The sequence below is a fragment of the Argopecten irradians genome, chromosome 4 (genome assembly GCF_041381155.1).
Source record: "Argopecten irradians isolate NY chromosome 4, Ai_NY, whole genome shotgun sequence".
In the NCBI taxonomy this organism is placed as follows: domain Eukaryota; kingdom Metazoa; phylum Mollusca; class Bivalvia; order Pectinida; family Pectinidae; genus Argopecten; species Argopecten irradians.
Window position 1 is genome coordinate 50,343,617 of NC_091137.1, and position 16,912 is coordinate 50,360,528.

A 16,912-nucleotide genomic window follows, 5' to 3' on the forward strand; every position below is an offset into this window, starting at 1 on the left:
TTCTGAATGAAATGTAACCAAATTTGGCCACAAACATCCTTGGGGGAAGGGGAACAGAACTTGTATAAATTTTGGCTCTGACCCCCCGGGGGCAGGAGGGGCGGGGCCCAATAGGGGAAATAGAGGTAAATCCTTTAAATCGCTACTAGTCATAGAGTTCTGTATGGATTGTAACCAAATTTGGCCACAAACATCCTTGGGGGAAGGGGAACAGAACTTGTATAAATTTTGGCTCTGGCCCCCCAGGGGCAGGACGGGTGGGGCCCAATAGGGGAAATAGAGGTAAATCCTATAAATCGCTACTTGTCCTAGAGTTTTGCTTGGATTGTGACCAAATTTGGCCACAAACATCCTTGGGGGAAGGGGAACAGAACTTGTATAAATTTTGGCTCTGACCCCCTGGGGGCAGGAGGGGTGGGGCCTAATAGGGGATTTAGAGGTTAATATTAAAATTCCTTCAGAAAAGAAACAATGAACCTGTATTCAGAACATTACTTGGCATTACAAACCAGGTGAGCGATACAGGCCCTCTGGGCCTCTTGTTTTTATACAGATTTTGCACATTTTTAGCTCACCTGGCCCAAAGGGCCGGTAATGTCATGACGTAATGTCAATGCCATGTCATAGCTTATGTCATGGCGCGGCGTCCGTCGTCAGTAGGCCGTCCGTCTGTCCGTCAACATTTCCTTTAAATCGCTACTTGTCATAGAGTTCTGCATGGATTGTAACCAAATTTGGCCACAAGCATCCTTGGGGGAAGGGGAACAGAACTTGTATAAATTTTGGCTCTGAGCCCCCGGGGGTAGGAGGGGCGGGGCCCGATAGGGGAAATAAAGGTAAATCTTATAAATCGCTACTAGTCCTAGAGTTCTGCATGGATTGTGACCAAATTTGGCCACAAACATCCTTGGGAGACAGGGAACAGAACTTGTATAAATTTTGGCTCTGACTCCCTGGGGGCAGGAGGGGCAGGGCCGAATAGGGGAAATAAAGGTAAATCTTATAAATTGCTACTAGTCACAGAGTTCTCCATGGATTGTGACCAAATTTGGCCACAAACATCCTTTGGAGAAGGGGAACAGAACTTGTATAAATTTTGGCTCTGACCCCCTGGGGGCAGGAGGGGCGGGCCCAATAGGGGAAATAAAGGTAAATCCTATAAATCGCTACTAGTCATAGAGTTCTGCATGGATTGTAACCAAATTTGGCAACAAACATTCTTGCGGGAAGGGGAACAGAACTTGTATAAATTTTGGCTCTGACCCGCTAGGGGCAGGAGGGACGGGGCCCAATAGGGGAAATAAAGGTTAATCCTATAAATCGCTACTTGTCCTAGAGTTCTGCATGGATTGTAACCAAATTTGGCCACAAACATCCTTGGGGGAAGGGGAACAGAACTTCTATAAATTTTGGCGCTGACCCCCAAGGGTCAGGAAGGGTGGGGCCCAATAGGGGGAATTAAAGGTAAATATTTGAATTCTTTCAGAAAAGAAACAATGAACCTGTATCCAGAATATTGCTTGGCATTACTGTTGTAACGGATCACTGGAGACTTTTGTTCTTTTCCTTTTTTGTTTTATTTTCCATTCAACATCTATAAATGCAGTTCACAATAAGTTCACAATCTCTAAATATCTCTTATACTCAAAGGTTTCTCTCTCTTTTGTTTTATATCTCTTAGCTCCAATTCTCTGTTCTTACTCTCTGCTCTTACTGCTCTTCCTGCTCTTACTCTTCTACTGCTCTAGCTCTCTCGCCACACCTAAATTTACATATATATAAGTTCATGGTGACCCTCAGAGAAGTCACCCCCTAAGGCCACCTACTAAAACCCAGGCTGACCCCAGAATCCACAACACTGTGTTTCTTATTAAACTTTAAACCTAATTCCTGACAAAACCAATAATGATATTTAAAATCTATAAACTATCATCCCTAGAACACATTATCTAGATTATAACCATATCAATTTAGTTTTACTTTAAACACATCATATTTACTTAATTTACTCTTTAATTACTTTTACATACCTCAAATGACTTATAAACTAATACAGTGCTCAAGCTACCGCATTGTTTAAGATAATAAAAACATCTTCATAAACTGCATAACTTACTCTTTCAGCTGATATCTATCTTATTCTCTAAATAGTTATTACTAATTAGAAATAGTACATTTAATCTACTAAACAAAAACAACTATTCATAGAGGTAGAGTGTCAAGCCTTATCTTGACCCAGTGGGATGTCTGACCTAGCTGACCATCATGATGCTGGCACAGTATGACACTTCCCTTCACAACCCAAATCACAAGCACTTACATAATATACCTGGCTAACAGGATTTACACTACTACATTACAAACCAGGTGAGCGATACAGGCCCTCTGGGCCTCTTGTTCTATTAATAATATGAGTTATAGAACACAGGTGATCAATATTAGCCTTTGTCTAACAGTGGTCAGTACAAGGCCTCTTTCACATCATACTCTAGCTCAGCTAAATTAGACCATAACTTTTGATCCTACAAAGTTTGGGAATGGTAACCTTTGACATTTGACCTTTCAGAGTTTTGGGTGTGCTGGTGGAATATGATGCTTACATGGGACAACAGATAGATGACAGTGCTACAGACTTAGATCCAGGTAACATGATAATGTGTCACACAAAAACAGGTGTGAGAATGCTTGGTTATTGTCTTACAAGGTGACTTAGGAAGGCTGATAGGATCTCATTCTTTGTGTCAGGTACAAAAATAAACCTTGTATTTATTCTGCAACCAATTGTTTGTAGGCAACATTCAAAATAAAGGCATATTGACATTTGTTTTTACATTCACTGTAAACACAGTTTTACAATATTTAGTTCAGATCTACAATATTTAGTTTTACAATAGTTTTACAATATTTAGGTCTACAATATGTAAAATATTCATATACTTAGGTTGTCATTAAAATGTTCATGTTATTAACTTGGAGTGATTCTAACACTACAGCCATGGGGAATGATGTTGAGGACTTGGAAGGCCACTTAGATACACCAAAAAATCTCTTCGCCAGCGCAACAGGTAAGTCACTTAATTAGATAGCCTTTCAGATACACCAAAAAATCTCTTCGTCAGCGCAACAGGTAAATCACTTAATTAGATAAAATACACCAAAAAATCTGTTTGGCAGCACTGCTGATAAGTCACTTAACTGGATAGCCTTCCAGATACCCCCAAAAAATCTGTTTGGCAGCACAGCTGATAAGTCACTTAACTGGATAGCCTTCCAGATACCCCAAAAAAATCTGTTTGGCAGCACAGCTGATAAGTCACTTAACTGGATAGCCTTCCAGATACCCCCAAAAAATCTGTTTGCCAGCCCTACACATAAGTTGTTAATGTATTGGAAACTGTAACCATGGCTAATGCTGATAAGTGAGTTATGAAAGAAATCATTTTTGTTTCCGTATTTAATGATATGTTGTGTTGTTGTTTCAGAGTCTATGATAAAGATCGTGAAGAAAGTATTGAATGTTGAAGACAAGACGAAAACGGAAGAACAAAGACTGAGTAAGATATAATCAAACATTTGTCACTGTTACTGACATCAGATGTTCCTGTCACCATGGAAACATAACAAAGGAGGAGATATTGTCTAATTTATGTTGCTACACAGTAAAATATGGTTATAACGAACCTCTGGGGACCATACAGTAAAAAAAGAAGTTAGATAAAGTTTATAGTTTGATAAACTTGTTTGTTAAATATTTGTTCGAGAAAACTTTGAATGCAGTCTTATATCGTATCATCTTATATATGACTCATGTATTTTAGAGTTATTTGTAAGTTACATAAGAAGTATAGGCTATTGTTGATTAGAGTTATTTGTAAGTTACATAAGAAGTATAGGCTATTGTTGATTAGAGTTATTTGTAAGTTACATAAGAAGTATAGGCTATTGTTGATTAGAGTTATTTGTAAGTTACATAAGAAGTATAGGCTATTGTTGATTAGAGTTATTTGTAAGTTACATAAGAAGTATAGGCTATTGTTGATTAGAGTTATTTGTAAGTTACATAAGAAGTATAGGCTATTGTTGATTAGAGTTATTTGTAAGTTACATAAGAAGTATAGGCTATTGTTGATTAGAGTTATTTGTAAGTTACATAAGAAGTATAGGCTATTGTTGATTAGAGTTATTTGTAAGTTACATAAGAAGTATAGGCTATTGTTGATTATGTTGTGGCATTCTTATGCAGCTTTTTATTGAACATTGAGTTGAGGACAATGCACCTTAAGGTCACTCTGGCTTGAGTTAGACAACAGTATCAATGTTGGGTTTTTGGCGAGGGTCACCTCGCCATTGTGATCGTGGTTGCAAAATTCTCTTACAATCAATTTCCTCAATATGATTGGCTAAGAAATGGCTCGCAGATACTAGCGCTCTTAGTGGCAGTGTATTCAACAACTTTGATTTTACCGGGAATTTTAAATAGCAAATTTTGAATATAAAAGTTACTGAAATAAGCGTATCTGTAACGTTGAAATAGGAATGGTATATTACGGCTTTCATATCCTTACTATATACACTATCCAAAAGATCTTTGGTTTGAAAATTTTCACCTGAATTGTTTACAAAGTATCTGGACTTTTCGTCCCCAAAATGGTGTTTACAATGAATGAAGACGTTTCGTCTCAAAAATGCTTCGCTTCGAAGCTGGTTCCCCCATAGGTATTTAGCACACTGATAAGTCAAAGACCTACTATAGACTAATATAGTGGGTCTTTGACTTATCAGCGTGCTAAATACCTATGGTTCCCCCCAGACGTATACTCCCTATAAGTGACAGTTATCCCGCAACGGAAAAAATTAAATCAATATTTCACCTCGAACACCGAAATTGATACCATAATATAATTTGTAATTTGAATCAAATTTGTCTCGGAGCAAATACATTTCATGGCGAAATGGAGATGCATTTATCACTGCTGTGTTATGGCACATGGCCTTCTTCTTCTGATAATACCCGATGAGTTCAGGATGACATGGACGTAAAACTACAATGGAAGAAAGACAACTCTAACAAAATTTTGGACAAATGTTGTCTACTGACAGACGGTGAACATTTTGTAAATGTCTAAGGTGGCGTAATCTTAAAACTAACGGCAGTTAATAAGGTATGAATTTTACCACATCCACAATTATCGATAATTGTATAAGCACATGTATGAATATTAGATTAAAAGATTATATCTACATACTAGCGATTCAGCGATCCAGACATTTTAGTTATTTTCACCACAGGAGCTTGACGTTCTGATCATATATACATACAGCATATTCATTACACTAGGTAATACGAAGTACATTTTTGGCCAAATGACATAAATCATATATGGAATGTTCATATAACTCGAAGTGGTGTTTTTTTAACTACTAGATGGACGAAAATACCGATTTCTTTTTCATAATTCTTCCGTAGAACGGCACTTAAAAAGCTGTTTCAATCTGTTACAAATGTAGAGAAAACTGTTAATTGTTTAGCAATTATCCTGAGTTTATTTTACCAACAAGCATCAGAGATTAGCAATGAAAACTCACATAAACATATTCCCGACTCTCACTTTCATTGTGTGATCACTGGAGCGGAACTAATCTCTACCACCTGGCACAGTCTTACAAATGCAGTCGCACAAAAGCCCACATGATCACTGTTTTTAGTGCTATTACATCTTAGGGTGTGAACAATTTTTTTAACTTTTTACTCAACAAAATCGACTTTACACTTTTCATGATCAGCACCATCATTTTCTGTATAATTTATTAATTTACCATTGTACCCATGCATACGTATGTATATTTATACTTCTTTGTGCACATTATATAAAAACTGCTATATTACAATCAATTTATGAAGGACAAAACTCTTACGTGTTAGAACAGGAGGACTGAAGAACAGCGGGAATTAAACTTCAATAATATTTCCTCTATGCTGGTATTGCTATTTATGATTGAAATGTTTATTATATGATATCAGCTTTTTCAGTAATTACTCAGTTAATACATTTATTGTTTCCATATGTTTTACAGAATGTCAGCATGCATGTATCATTTCAACTGGAAACAGTCTAGGAGAAGAATTGTGTGAACAAAAAGAAATAATTTTCAACTGTAGAAACTTAGTATTGTAATCATTTTCAATCCGAAAATAATTACTATCATCATCTTCAAATTCCTTATTGTGAATTTAACTGTAATATGATTTAAGTATAAACCTGATATTTGTTTATATTCTATGACATGTACATGCTTGAAATGAAATGAATAAATAATTTGGTTTGATTAGTTTAACGTCCTATTAACAGCCAGGGTCATTTAAGGACATGCCAGGTTTGTTGGTGGAGTACCCGGAGAAAAACCACCGACAGCGGTCAGTACCTGGCAACTGTCCCACATGGGATTCGAACTCGCGACCGAGAGGTGGAGGGCATGTGGTAATATGTCGGTACATCTTAACCACTCGGCCACCGCGGCCCCATGAATGAATAAAAGATTATTTAAATTTAAAACACGATATGACATTAGCTGTTTATATTTTTTGTCAAAAACATATTAAGCTTATCGTTCATAACACACTAATCATCACCTTCGAGACAATTTAATGAATATCAATTAAACATTAATTTGTATAACACAGGTCGTCTTATGTTTTCCCCGCCTTGACTATCAATGTTCCCTGATCACTCTGAAAGTATTGATTTTACCTTCTTTTTTCGGTCACCACATGAACTGCCTTTAAATCAATCACACCAATGAGACATACATTTACTGCATTCATTATAACACTGTAAGGCAATTCTGCAAGATCAGCAAACATTGTTGATTTACCTTGAATATCTACATGCACAGTATGGTACCATATGTAACAGGAGAGGAGAAAATGTAGCGGCAAGACCGGGATTCAATCCCGGGACTCTCCGAACACTAGCTGAGTGCTCTACCGACTGAACTACCTGGTCATTGATAATCGACCCAGTCCAGTCCCGCTACACCCCTCCCTCCTTTTTTAATACATACAAGACCCTTTCAAACACCACAACCGTTGGTTATTTAGTTGGGTGCCAATTCTGTAACAGGAGAGAAGAAAATGTAGCTCTTCCGACTGAGCTACCTGATCACCGATAATCAACCCAGTCTGATCTCGCTACAAATATTTATCTGGTTATTTTATCTCCCTTCCTATTTTCAATCTACCTTTATGACTTAGAATCTTACCTGGTGGAAAAGAATATTTTGTCTTACAAATCTTGACAAATAATGCACACTGTGATTGTTGCAAGCTAAACTATGTATCCGCTAGCTGATTGCTGTTGATTGTTAATGATCTCAAACACACTAATTACTTATTGTGCCAATTTAAGTAAATATATTCTACTCTTTTCAAATATTCCTGATTACTATTCGTGTGTAATATCGCAAAACATTGACATGTGCACAGAGTACGGCGGACCAGACCGCCGATATTTTGGACATCTGCTAGATATTTCAGTTTCAGGTTACGGTGGCCAATAAAAGAAAAATAACACAATGCGGTTTTCGTATGTTATTTCTTCTAAATACAACACTTTTTGTGCAAGTTGTCAAGCATTAATGGGGAATATTTTGCATTGGTTTTGGGACTCCCTGGACATTGTTTTTCCCCATTTTTTTGATGCGCAAAATATACTGATAGTAGATTTTTTAAGCATTTTCAGCCCTAAAAAATACCTGCGCATATTATGCCAGTTTTTACTTTATATGATATTGGAACGTATCCCAAACTTTTTATCATATTATTTGCCAATAACACTGTTATGATATCAGAAATATCTGATGGTCTACAGAATTAGATTTATAAGAATTGTTTTCATATCTATGTACAGAAAATAATGTTTATGGTAGCGTTTTTAAAGAAAGGGAAAAAACCTGCTGAACAAACAATTAAATCGATGTTTGCTATTTATAAGAAATAACGGAATGTATCTCTTCCTGTTCATCTTAAACTGAAAATATTTGATTCACTTGTAATGACAGTTTTATTATACTGATACTCATCAGAGGCATGGGGATTTTAAAATAAAAAAATGTTGTAGAAAAATTCATTTGTAATTTTGTAAAACAATCCTGAAGTTAAGAAAGTGTACAAACAAATTCATGGTCTATGGTGAGCTAACAAGTTATCCGGTTTGAATTTAAGTTTGGATACAATGTATATCAATCAACTTGCTGTTTTACAAAAGAATAATTATAAAACTTGTTAAAAGTAGACCAATTGACCAATTTATTAAAAAATCACATGGTGATATTGACAAATCTTCTCGAGGACAGACATATTCTATATTTAAGACATTTTGGCATAGAAAAGTATGCCTCTTGTCTTTCTCTGCTGCACAACAATACTTGTTGACTGATACTGTGGTCCCAGGAACTTGATGACAATAGTCATTAAGAATGGATATTATCATTAACATCAAATTAACAAGGAAAGTGCTAAAGGTTTTATAAAATCATTTGGCATATAACATCATAGGAAATATTAAGATTTTAGTATGTGTCTCTTATTTTACACCTTGGTGTCCAAGGAATCCTCAAAAATCCAAACTGGAAGGAACACCAGCCAAATTTATTTCTTATTGTACAAAACTACAGTAGTATTGACCTTAGAAATATATTCCTCCTATCATCGACCGAGCCATTTAGTACTTTCAGTACTTTGATTATTGTTGTAGATGACACAGTGAATACCAACGACACAAAAGTCAATATCACCAGCGATGGCTACATGTTACCATGTGTACCTAACTACAGGTGAGCATAGCTCTCTCTTAAAACTACATCTCTACATGCTCTTTTCTGTCTCTACAAATATTTGTATTTTGCTCTTCTATTTGTGCTAAATTTCCTTTTACAAATTTGCTGATCTGTATTATTGGTCTTTTCATCTTAATATTGATTGCTAATTCATGAGATTAATTTTTTTTTCAAATATGACACTATTCTCAAACAAATGACTGAGCAAGCAATATCAGCTTTATACAGTGACAGATTACCCTCAATAAAGGTAGATAGAATACATGTACTTATAATTAAAACATATATATGTAGAAATAATGATCAGTTATGATCTGTTTGTGTATTTATAGAAATGAGTCGTATATGTTGGTGATGTACCAGTAAGTAGTGTTTGGATTAAGGAGCTTGCTGTGACCCCTGAATGGGAACTTATTTAACTCTTCCCTCCCTCCATCACTAACATGGATACCAGTTTTCTTGTCGAACCATTCCACCAAAACATATAATAGATGACGGGGGTGTGGTTTGTCGATACTAATACAATACAAATTTACCACTGAGAAAGTGTACTACTAACTCACTTATATAAACAGATTGGTATTGGGGGTGATTTGTCTAAATCTCTATATGACTAGGTGGAAGATAATCTCCATATGTCTTGGTAGGAGATAATCTCCATATGCCTTGGTAGAGATAATCTCCATATGCCTTGGTTAGAGATAATCTCCATATGTCTTGGTAGGAGATAATCTCCATATGCCTTGGTTAGAGATAATCTCCATATGCCTTGGATAGAGATAATCTCCATATGCCTTGGTAGGAGATAATCTCCATATGCCTTGGTTAGAGATAATCTCCATATGCCTTGGATAGAGATAATCTCCATATGCCTTGGTAGGAGATAATCTCCATATGCCTTGATTAGAGATAATCTCCATATGTCTTGGTTAGAGATAATCTCCATATGTCTTGGTTAGAGATAATCTCCATATGTCTTGGTTAGAGATAATCTCCATATGTCGTGGTTAGAGATAATCTCCATATGTCTTGGTAGGAGATAATCTCCATATGTCTTGGTTGGAGATAATCTCCATATGTCTTTGTAGGAGATAATCTCCATATGCCTTGGTAGAGATAATCTCCATATGCCTTGGTTAGAGATAATCTCCATATGTCTTGGTAGGAGATAATCTCCATATGCCTTGGTTAGAGATAATCTCCATATGCCTTGGATAGAGATAATCTCCATATGCCTTGGTAGGAGATAATCTCCATATGCCTTGAGTATCTCCATAGAGATAATCTCCATATGCCTTGGTAGAGAGATAATCTCCATATGCTTGGTAGATAATCTCCATATGTCTTGGTTAAGATAATCTCCATATGTCTTGGTTAGAGATAATCTCCATATGTCGTGGTTAGAGATAATCTCCATATGTCTTGGTAGGAGATAATCTCCATATGTCTTGGTTGGAGATAATCTCCATATGTCTTTGTAGGAATAATCTCCATATGCCTTGGTAGAGATAATCTCCATATGCCTTGGTTAGAGATAATCTCCATATGTCTTGGTAGGAGATAATCTCCATATGCCTTGGTTAGAGATAATCTCCATATGCCTTGGATAGAGATAATCTCCATATGCCTTGGTAGGAGATAATCTCCATATGCCTTGGTTAGAGATAATCTCCATATGCCTTGGATAGAGATAATCTCCATATGCCTTGGTAGGAGATAATCTCCATATGCCTTGATTAGAGATAATCTCCATATGTCTTGGTAGGAGATAATCTCCATATGTCTTGGTTAAAGATAATCTCCATATGTCTTGGTTAGAGATAATCTCCATATGTCTTGGTAGGAGATAATCTCCATATGTCTTGGTTAGAGATAATCTCCATATGTCTTGGTAGGAGATAATCTCCATATGCCTTGGTTAGAGATAATCTCCATATGTCTTGGTAGGAGATAATCTCCATATGCCTTGGTTAAAGAAAATCTCCATATGTCTTGGTTAGAGATAATCTCCATATGTCGTGGTTAGAGATAATCTCCATATGCCTTGGTTAGAGATAATCTCCATATGTCGTGGTTAGAGATAATCTCCATATGTCTTGGTTAGAGATAATCTCCATATGTCTTGGTAGGAGATAATCTCCATATGCCTTGGTTAAAGAAAATCTCCATATGTCTTGGTTAGAGATAATCTCCATATGTCGTGGTTAGAGATAATCTCCATATGCCTTGGTTAGAGATATCTCCATATGCCTTGGTAGGAGATAATCTCCATATGTTGTGGTAGGAGAAAATCTCCATATGCCTTAGTTAGAGATAATCTCCATATGTCTTGGTAGGAGATAATCTCCATATGTCTTGGTAGGAGATAATCTCCAAATGTCTTGGTTGGAGATAGTCTCCATATATCTTGGTAGGATATAGTCTCCATATATCTTGGTAGGATATAGTCTCCATATGTCTTGGTAGGAGATAATCTCCAAATGTCTTGGTTGGAGATAGTCTCCATATGTCTTGGTAGGAGATAATCTCCATATGTCTTGGTAGGAGATAATCTCCATATGTCTTGGTAGGAGATAATCTCCAAATGTCTTGGTTGGAGATAGTCTCCATATGTCTTGGTAGGAGATAATCTCCATATGTCTTGGTAGGAGATAATCTCCATATGTCTTGGTTAGAGATAATCTCCATATGTCTTGGTTAGAGATAATCTCCATATGTCTTGTTAGGAGATAATCTCCATATGCCTTGGTAGGAGATAATCTCCATATGACGTGGTAGGAGATAATCTCCATATGACGTGGTTAGAGATAATCTCCATATGTCTTGGTTAGAGATAATCTCCATATGTCTTGGTAGGAGATAATCTCCATATGTCTTGGTTTAAGGTAATCTCCATATGTCTTGGTTAGAGATAATCTCCATTTGTCTTGGTTAGAGATAATCTCCATATGCCTTGGTAGGAGATAATCTCCATATGTCTTGGTAGGAGATAATCTCCATATGCCTTGGTTAGAGATAATCTCCATCTGTCGTGGTTAGAGATAATCTCCATATGTCTTGGTTAGAGATAATCTCCATATGTCTTGGTAGGAGATAATCTCCATATGCCTTGGTTAGAGATAATCTCCATATGTCGTGGTTAGAGATAATCTCCATATGTCTTGGTTGGAGATAATCTCCATATGTCTTGGTAGGAGATAATCTCCATATGCCTTAGTTAGAGATAATCTCCATATGTCTTGGTTAGAGATAATCTCCATATGTCTTGGTTAGAGATAATCTCCATATGTCTTGGTAGGAGAAAGTCTCCATATGTCTTGGTAGGAGATAATCTCCAAATTTCTTGGTTGGAGATAGTCTCCATATGTCTTGGTAGGAGATAATCTCCATATGTCTTGGTAGGAGATAGTCTCCATATGTCTTGGTAGGAGATAATCTCCAAATGTCTTGGTTGGAGATAATCTCCATATGTCTTGGTTAGAGATAATCTCCATATGTCTTGGTAGGATAAAGTCTCCATATGTCTTGGTAGGAGATAATCTCCAAATGTCTTGGTTGGAGATAGTCTCCATATGTCTTGGTAGGAGATAATCTCCAAATGTCTTGGTTGGAGATAATCTCCATATGTCTTGGTTAGAGATAATCTCCATATGTCTTGGTAGGATAAAGTCTCCATATGTCTTGGTAGGAGATAATCTCCAAATGTCTTGGTTGGAGATAGTCTCCATATGTCTTGGTAGGAGATTGTCTCCCATGTCTTGGTAGGAGATAATCTCCATATGTCTTGGTAGGAGATAATCTCCATATGTCTTGGTAGGAGATAATCTCCATATGTCTTGGTTAGAGATAATCTCCATATGTCTTGGTTAGAGATAATCTCCATATGTCTTGGTTAGAGATAATCTCCATATGTCTTGGTTAGGAGATAATCTCCATATGCCTTGGTTAGAGATAATCTCCATATGTCGTGGTTAGAGATAATCTCCATATGTCTTGGTTAGAGATAATCTCCATATGTCTTGGTAGGAGATAATCTCCATATGCCTTGGTTAGAGATAATCTCCATATGTCTTGGTTAGAGATAGTCTCCATATGTCTTGGTAGAAGATTGTCTCCATATGTCTTGGTAGGAGATAATCTCCAAATGTCTTGGTTGGAGATAGTCTCCATATGTCTTGGTAGGAGATAATCTCCAAATGTCTTGGTTGGAGATAATCTCCATATGTCTTGGTTAGAGATAATCTCCATATGTCTTGGTAGGATAAAGTCTCCATATGTCTTGGTAGGAGATAATCTCCAAATGTCTTGGTTGGAGATAGTCTCCATATGTCTTGGTAGGAGATTGTCTCCATGTCTTGGTAGGAGATAATCTCCATATGTCTTGGTTGGAGATAATCTCCATATGTCTTGGTAGGAGATAATCTCCATATGTCTTGGTTAGAGATAATTTCCATATGTCTTGGTTAGAGATAATCTCCATATGTCTTGGTTGGAGATAATCTCCATATGCCTTGGTAGGAGATAATCTCCATATGCCTTGGTAGGAGATAATCTCCATATGCCTTGGTTAGAGATAATCTCCATCTGTCGTGGTTAGAGATAATCTCCATATGTCTTGGTTAGAGATAATCTCCATATGTCTTGGTAGGAGATAATCTCCATATGCCTTGGTTAGAGATAATCTCCATATGTCGTGGTTAGAGATAATCTCCATATGTCTTGGTTAGAGATAATCTCCATATGTCTTGGTAGGAGATAATCTCCATATGCCTTGGTTAAAGATAATCTCCATATGTCTTGGTTAGAGATAATCTCCATATGTCTTGGTTAGAGATAATCTCCATATGCCTTGGTTGGAGATAATCTCCATATGCCTTGGTTGGAGATAATCTCCATATGCCTTGGTAGGAGATAATCTCCATATGCCTTGGTTAGAGATAATCTCCATCTGTCGTGGTTAGAGATAATCTCCATATGTCTTGGTAGGAGATAATCTCCATATGCCTTGGTTAAAGATAATCTCCATATGTCTTGGTTAGAGATAATCTCCATATGTCTTGGTTAGAGATAATCTCCATATGCCTTGGTTGGAGATAATCTCCATATGCCTTGGTTGGAGATAATCTTCATATGCCTTGGTAGGAGATAATCTCCATATGCCTTGGTTAAAGATAATCTCCATATGTCGTGGTTAAAGATAATCTCCATATGTCTTGGTAGGAGATAATCTCCATATGTCTTGGTAGGAGATAATCGCCATATGCCTTGGTAGGTGATAATCTCCATATGCCTTGGTAGATTGTTTAATTGTCAGAATAAGTTTTTCAAGTACATAGTAAGGTTTTCTGAGAGAACTCATTACTTTGTGTTGATACAAATGATGATCATTTCTCTCCACTATGCTTAATTAGTTTGATAGATACTCCAGAAAAGTGTTGTATGTAATGTGTGATAATATTTCTATTTTCAGTGAAGAACAAATGTCATCGAGTCTGACTGGCCAGCTCAACACGCCTGTACCTGGTGATACACAGAGAGAAATACAAGGGACTGGGGGTAAATTTGTTAAGTCATGACATGTATAATTTATATAAAAATAGAGATAAACGAGTAGTTTGGTCCAATGTACCATGTGAATATGTTTGCTACCACAATAGTGGTACACAATCTGGATAAGAAAACTCAACGCCACACAGACGTCGCAAACTTTTACATCAATGAAATTATACAATTTGCATTAATTTGTAACAAGTGACTTGCCATCTTATTGATGGTGTTGATTCTGCCTGACGTTATGAAATTTATGTTGCAGACCAACCCTCAGACAAATCTGCTTCTATTGTTACAAAGCTGGAGGACCATGAACAGGTTCCTAGTAGCAAGGAGGACCAGCCGTTGGTGACCCTTCTTGACCGCGAGGACTCTGAAATGTCGCTGTCAGATCTCGTCATCAAATGTCTCACCAAGACACCAAGGCAGATTGAAGGAAATAAGAAAAAGTGTAATTCAACAAAAAGGGCGAGTGCTTTCTGTACCTATGTACAGATTCTGTTACGGAACTCACGACCAGGGATCTGTTCATTGAAGCGAGCTGCATCTACAGTAGGACAAGACAAGAGCAGTCAGTCTGTAGATCAGAAGACGGTCAGTAACAATGACTTTATTATCGTCACAAAAGATGTGTTACCAGAGGAAACACTGGCTAGTAACATTACATGGACTAACAGTACTCAGTCTGACCTACCACCCTCCCAGACTGTACCCTCCCACACACCCACGCTGTCAGCATCTCCGCTGGCCTCACAAACCCTCGACAAAACTGAGGAATCTGTTGTCCAGTCTACTGTGTCTGTACCTGAAGCTACGGTAACACTTCCAACTATAGACCCGTCAAAAGTTGTACCACTCGACCAGATATCTACGACTGTGAGTGTGGTCAATATTGAGGAAACACAGAAGTCTGAAGTCACCAGTCAGCAGATCCTAACACAAGGGGAAGTCAATCTTGATCCTAGTATTGTCAGTGTATCGGCTCCTGTGGATACGACTCGGACAACTCCATCTCTCGACTCTGATTCAGTGATTGGATCAGATCTGAAGGAAAGCAAACCCTCAGAGTCTATTCCGACTCAACCAGTCTTGTCTCAGGTAAGTATTGATAAATATATAGAGAGAGATGAGAATATTTGTCCAACTGAAATATTTAGAGAAAGCTGATAATACATTTGCCTGAGTGAGATGTTTAGATGAAGCACATGTACTGTCTTGAGTTTTCTACCTTCTCAAAAGATTATTTTCTTAACTTTACTCTGCCATAACTTTCAGGAACAAAAGACCACTGACGACAGTTCCGATAGTGAAATGGACTCCACCTATAAAACAGTTGCTACTAAAGTTTCCATAGTAACAGAACCACCTAATACTGGGGATAGCCTGGAAATGTTTGACAGTGATGCCGAAGTCATGTCCAGTATAGTGGATAAGTTAGCTTCAGCCATCTTAGATGACCCCCCAAATGGCCACTCAAGGATCATCAACGACACTGTGATGGCAGCCAATACAACACAGAAGAGTTCGGGAGGCGCACAGAAAGATCTTGGTCTAGTTAATGTAAAAATGCCTGCACTGCCTCACTCTAAAAGAGAAATAGCTCTCATGAGACTGGCCAACAGAATCAACGCTTTAGAGATGAATGTCACACTGAGTATCAGGTACTAATATCCTCAGGCCTGGATCCTAGATAGACTGGTAGACCACTTCATTAGATAGACTCAATAAGTTATGTAGATTCAATGGGCGGTCTCAATCTGGTAGAAAGCATCCAATTGGAAGTTATTCCCAGTCTCACTTTAATGGTCTTATTATGTTGATATCAAGAAAAATATAAACTAGCAAATTCTATTGCTATGCTCTGATGTGATGATCTTATACTTAGAAGTGTTTTGTTTATAGACTGTGATGTGAACGTTATGCAGACATATACCAGTGGTACTCTTTCAGGTTCTTGGAGAGAATGAGCCAAAAGTTCAAAACCAAGTCTGACGAGATGATGAAAGCACTCAACAAGACTGATGCCAAGCTTGAGGAGACACTCCAGGAGGGTAATACTAGGGTATGTATTGACATTACAATGACAAGCAGTGTGATCGGGGATAGGAGACTAGGGGGAGGACTAGGGGTCAGGGAATAGAGTGTGGGCTAGGGGATGAATGGATAGGAGACTGGGAGGGGGAGGACTAGGGGTCAGGGAATAGAGTGTGGGCTAGGGGATGAATGGATAGGAGACTGGGAGGGGGAGGACTAGGGGTCAGGGAATAGAGTGTGGGCTAGGGGATGAATGGATAGGAGACTGGGGGGGAGGACTAGGGGTCAGGGAATAGAGTGTGGGCTAGGGGATGAATAGATAGGAGACTGGGAGGGGAGGACTAGGGGTCAGGGAATAGAGTGTGAGCTAGGAGATGAATGGATAGGAGACGACTGGGGGGAGGACTAGGGGTCAGGGAATAGAGTGTGGGCTAGGGGATGAAAGGATAGGAGACTGGGAGGGGGGGGGGACTAGGGGTCAGGGAATAGAGTG

General features: G+C 37.8%; 1 protein-coding gene across 1 annotated transcript in view; it reads left to right on the forward strand.

The window, feature by feature from the left end:
* LOC138322343 (SUN domain-containing ossification factor-like) overlaps positions 1 to 16,912 on the forward strand; it is a 55,547-nt gene that overhangs the window by 26,224 nt on the left and 12,411 nt on the right. The window contains exons 12-20 of the mRNA XM_069266381.1: positions 2,567 to 2,643; positions 2,994 to 3,065; positions 3,483 to 3,554; positions 8,754 to 8,832; positions 9,168 to 9,197; positions 14,306 to 14,391; positions 14,648 to 15,483; positions 15,661 to 16,046; positions 16,336 to 16,447. Of these exons, the coding sequence (XP_069122482.1) occupies positions 2,567 to 2,643; positions 2,994 to 3,065; positions 3,483 to 3,554; positions 8,754 to 8,832; positions 9,168 to 9,197; positions 14,306 to 14,391; positions 14,648 to 15,483; positions 15,661 to 16,046; positions 16,336 to 16,447 (1,750 nt within the window). The remainder of the gene's footprint in view (positions 1 to 2,566; positions 2,644 to 2,993; positions 3,066 to 3,482; positions 3,555 to 8,753; positions 8,833 to 9,167; positions 9,198 to 14,305; positions 14,392 to 14,647; positions 15,484 to 15,660; positions 16,047 to 16,335; positions 16,448 to 16,912) is intronic.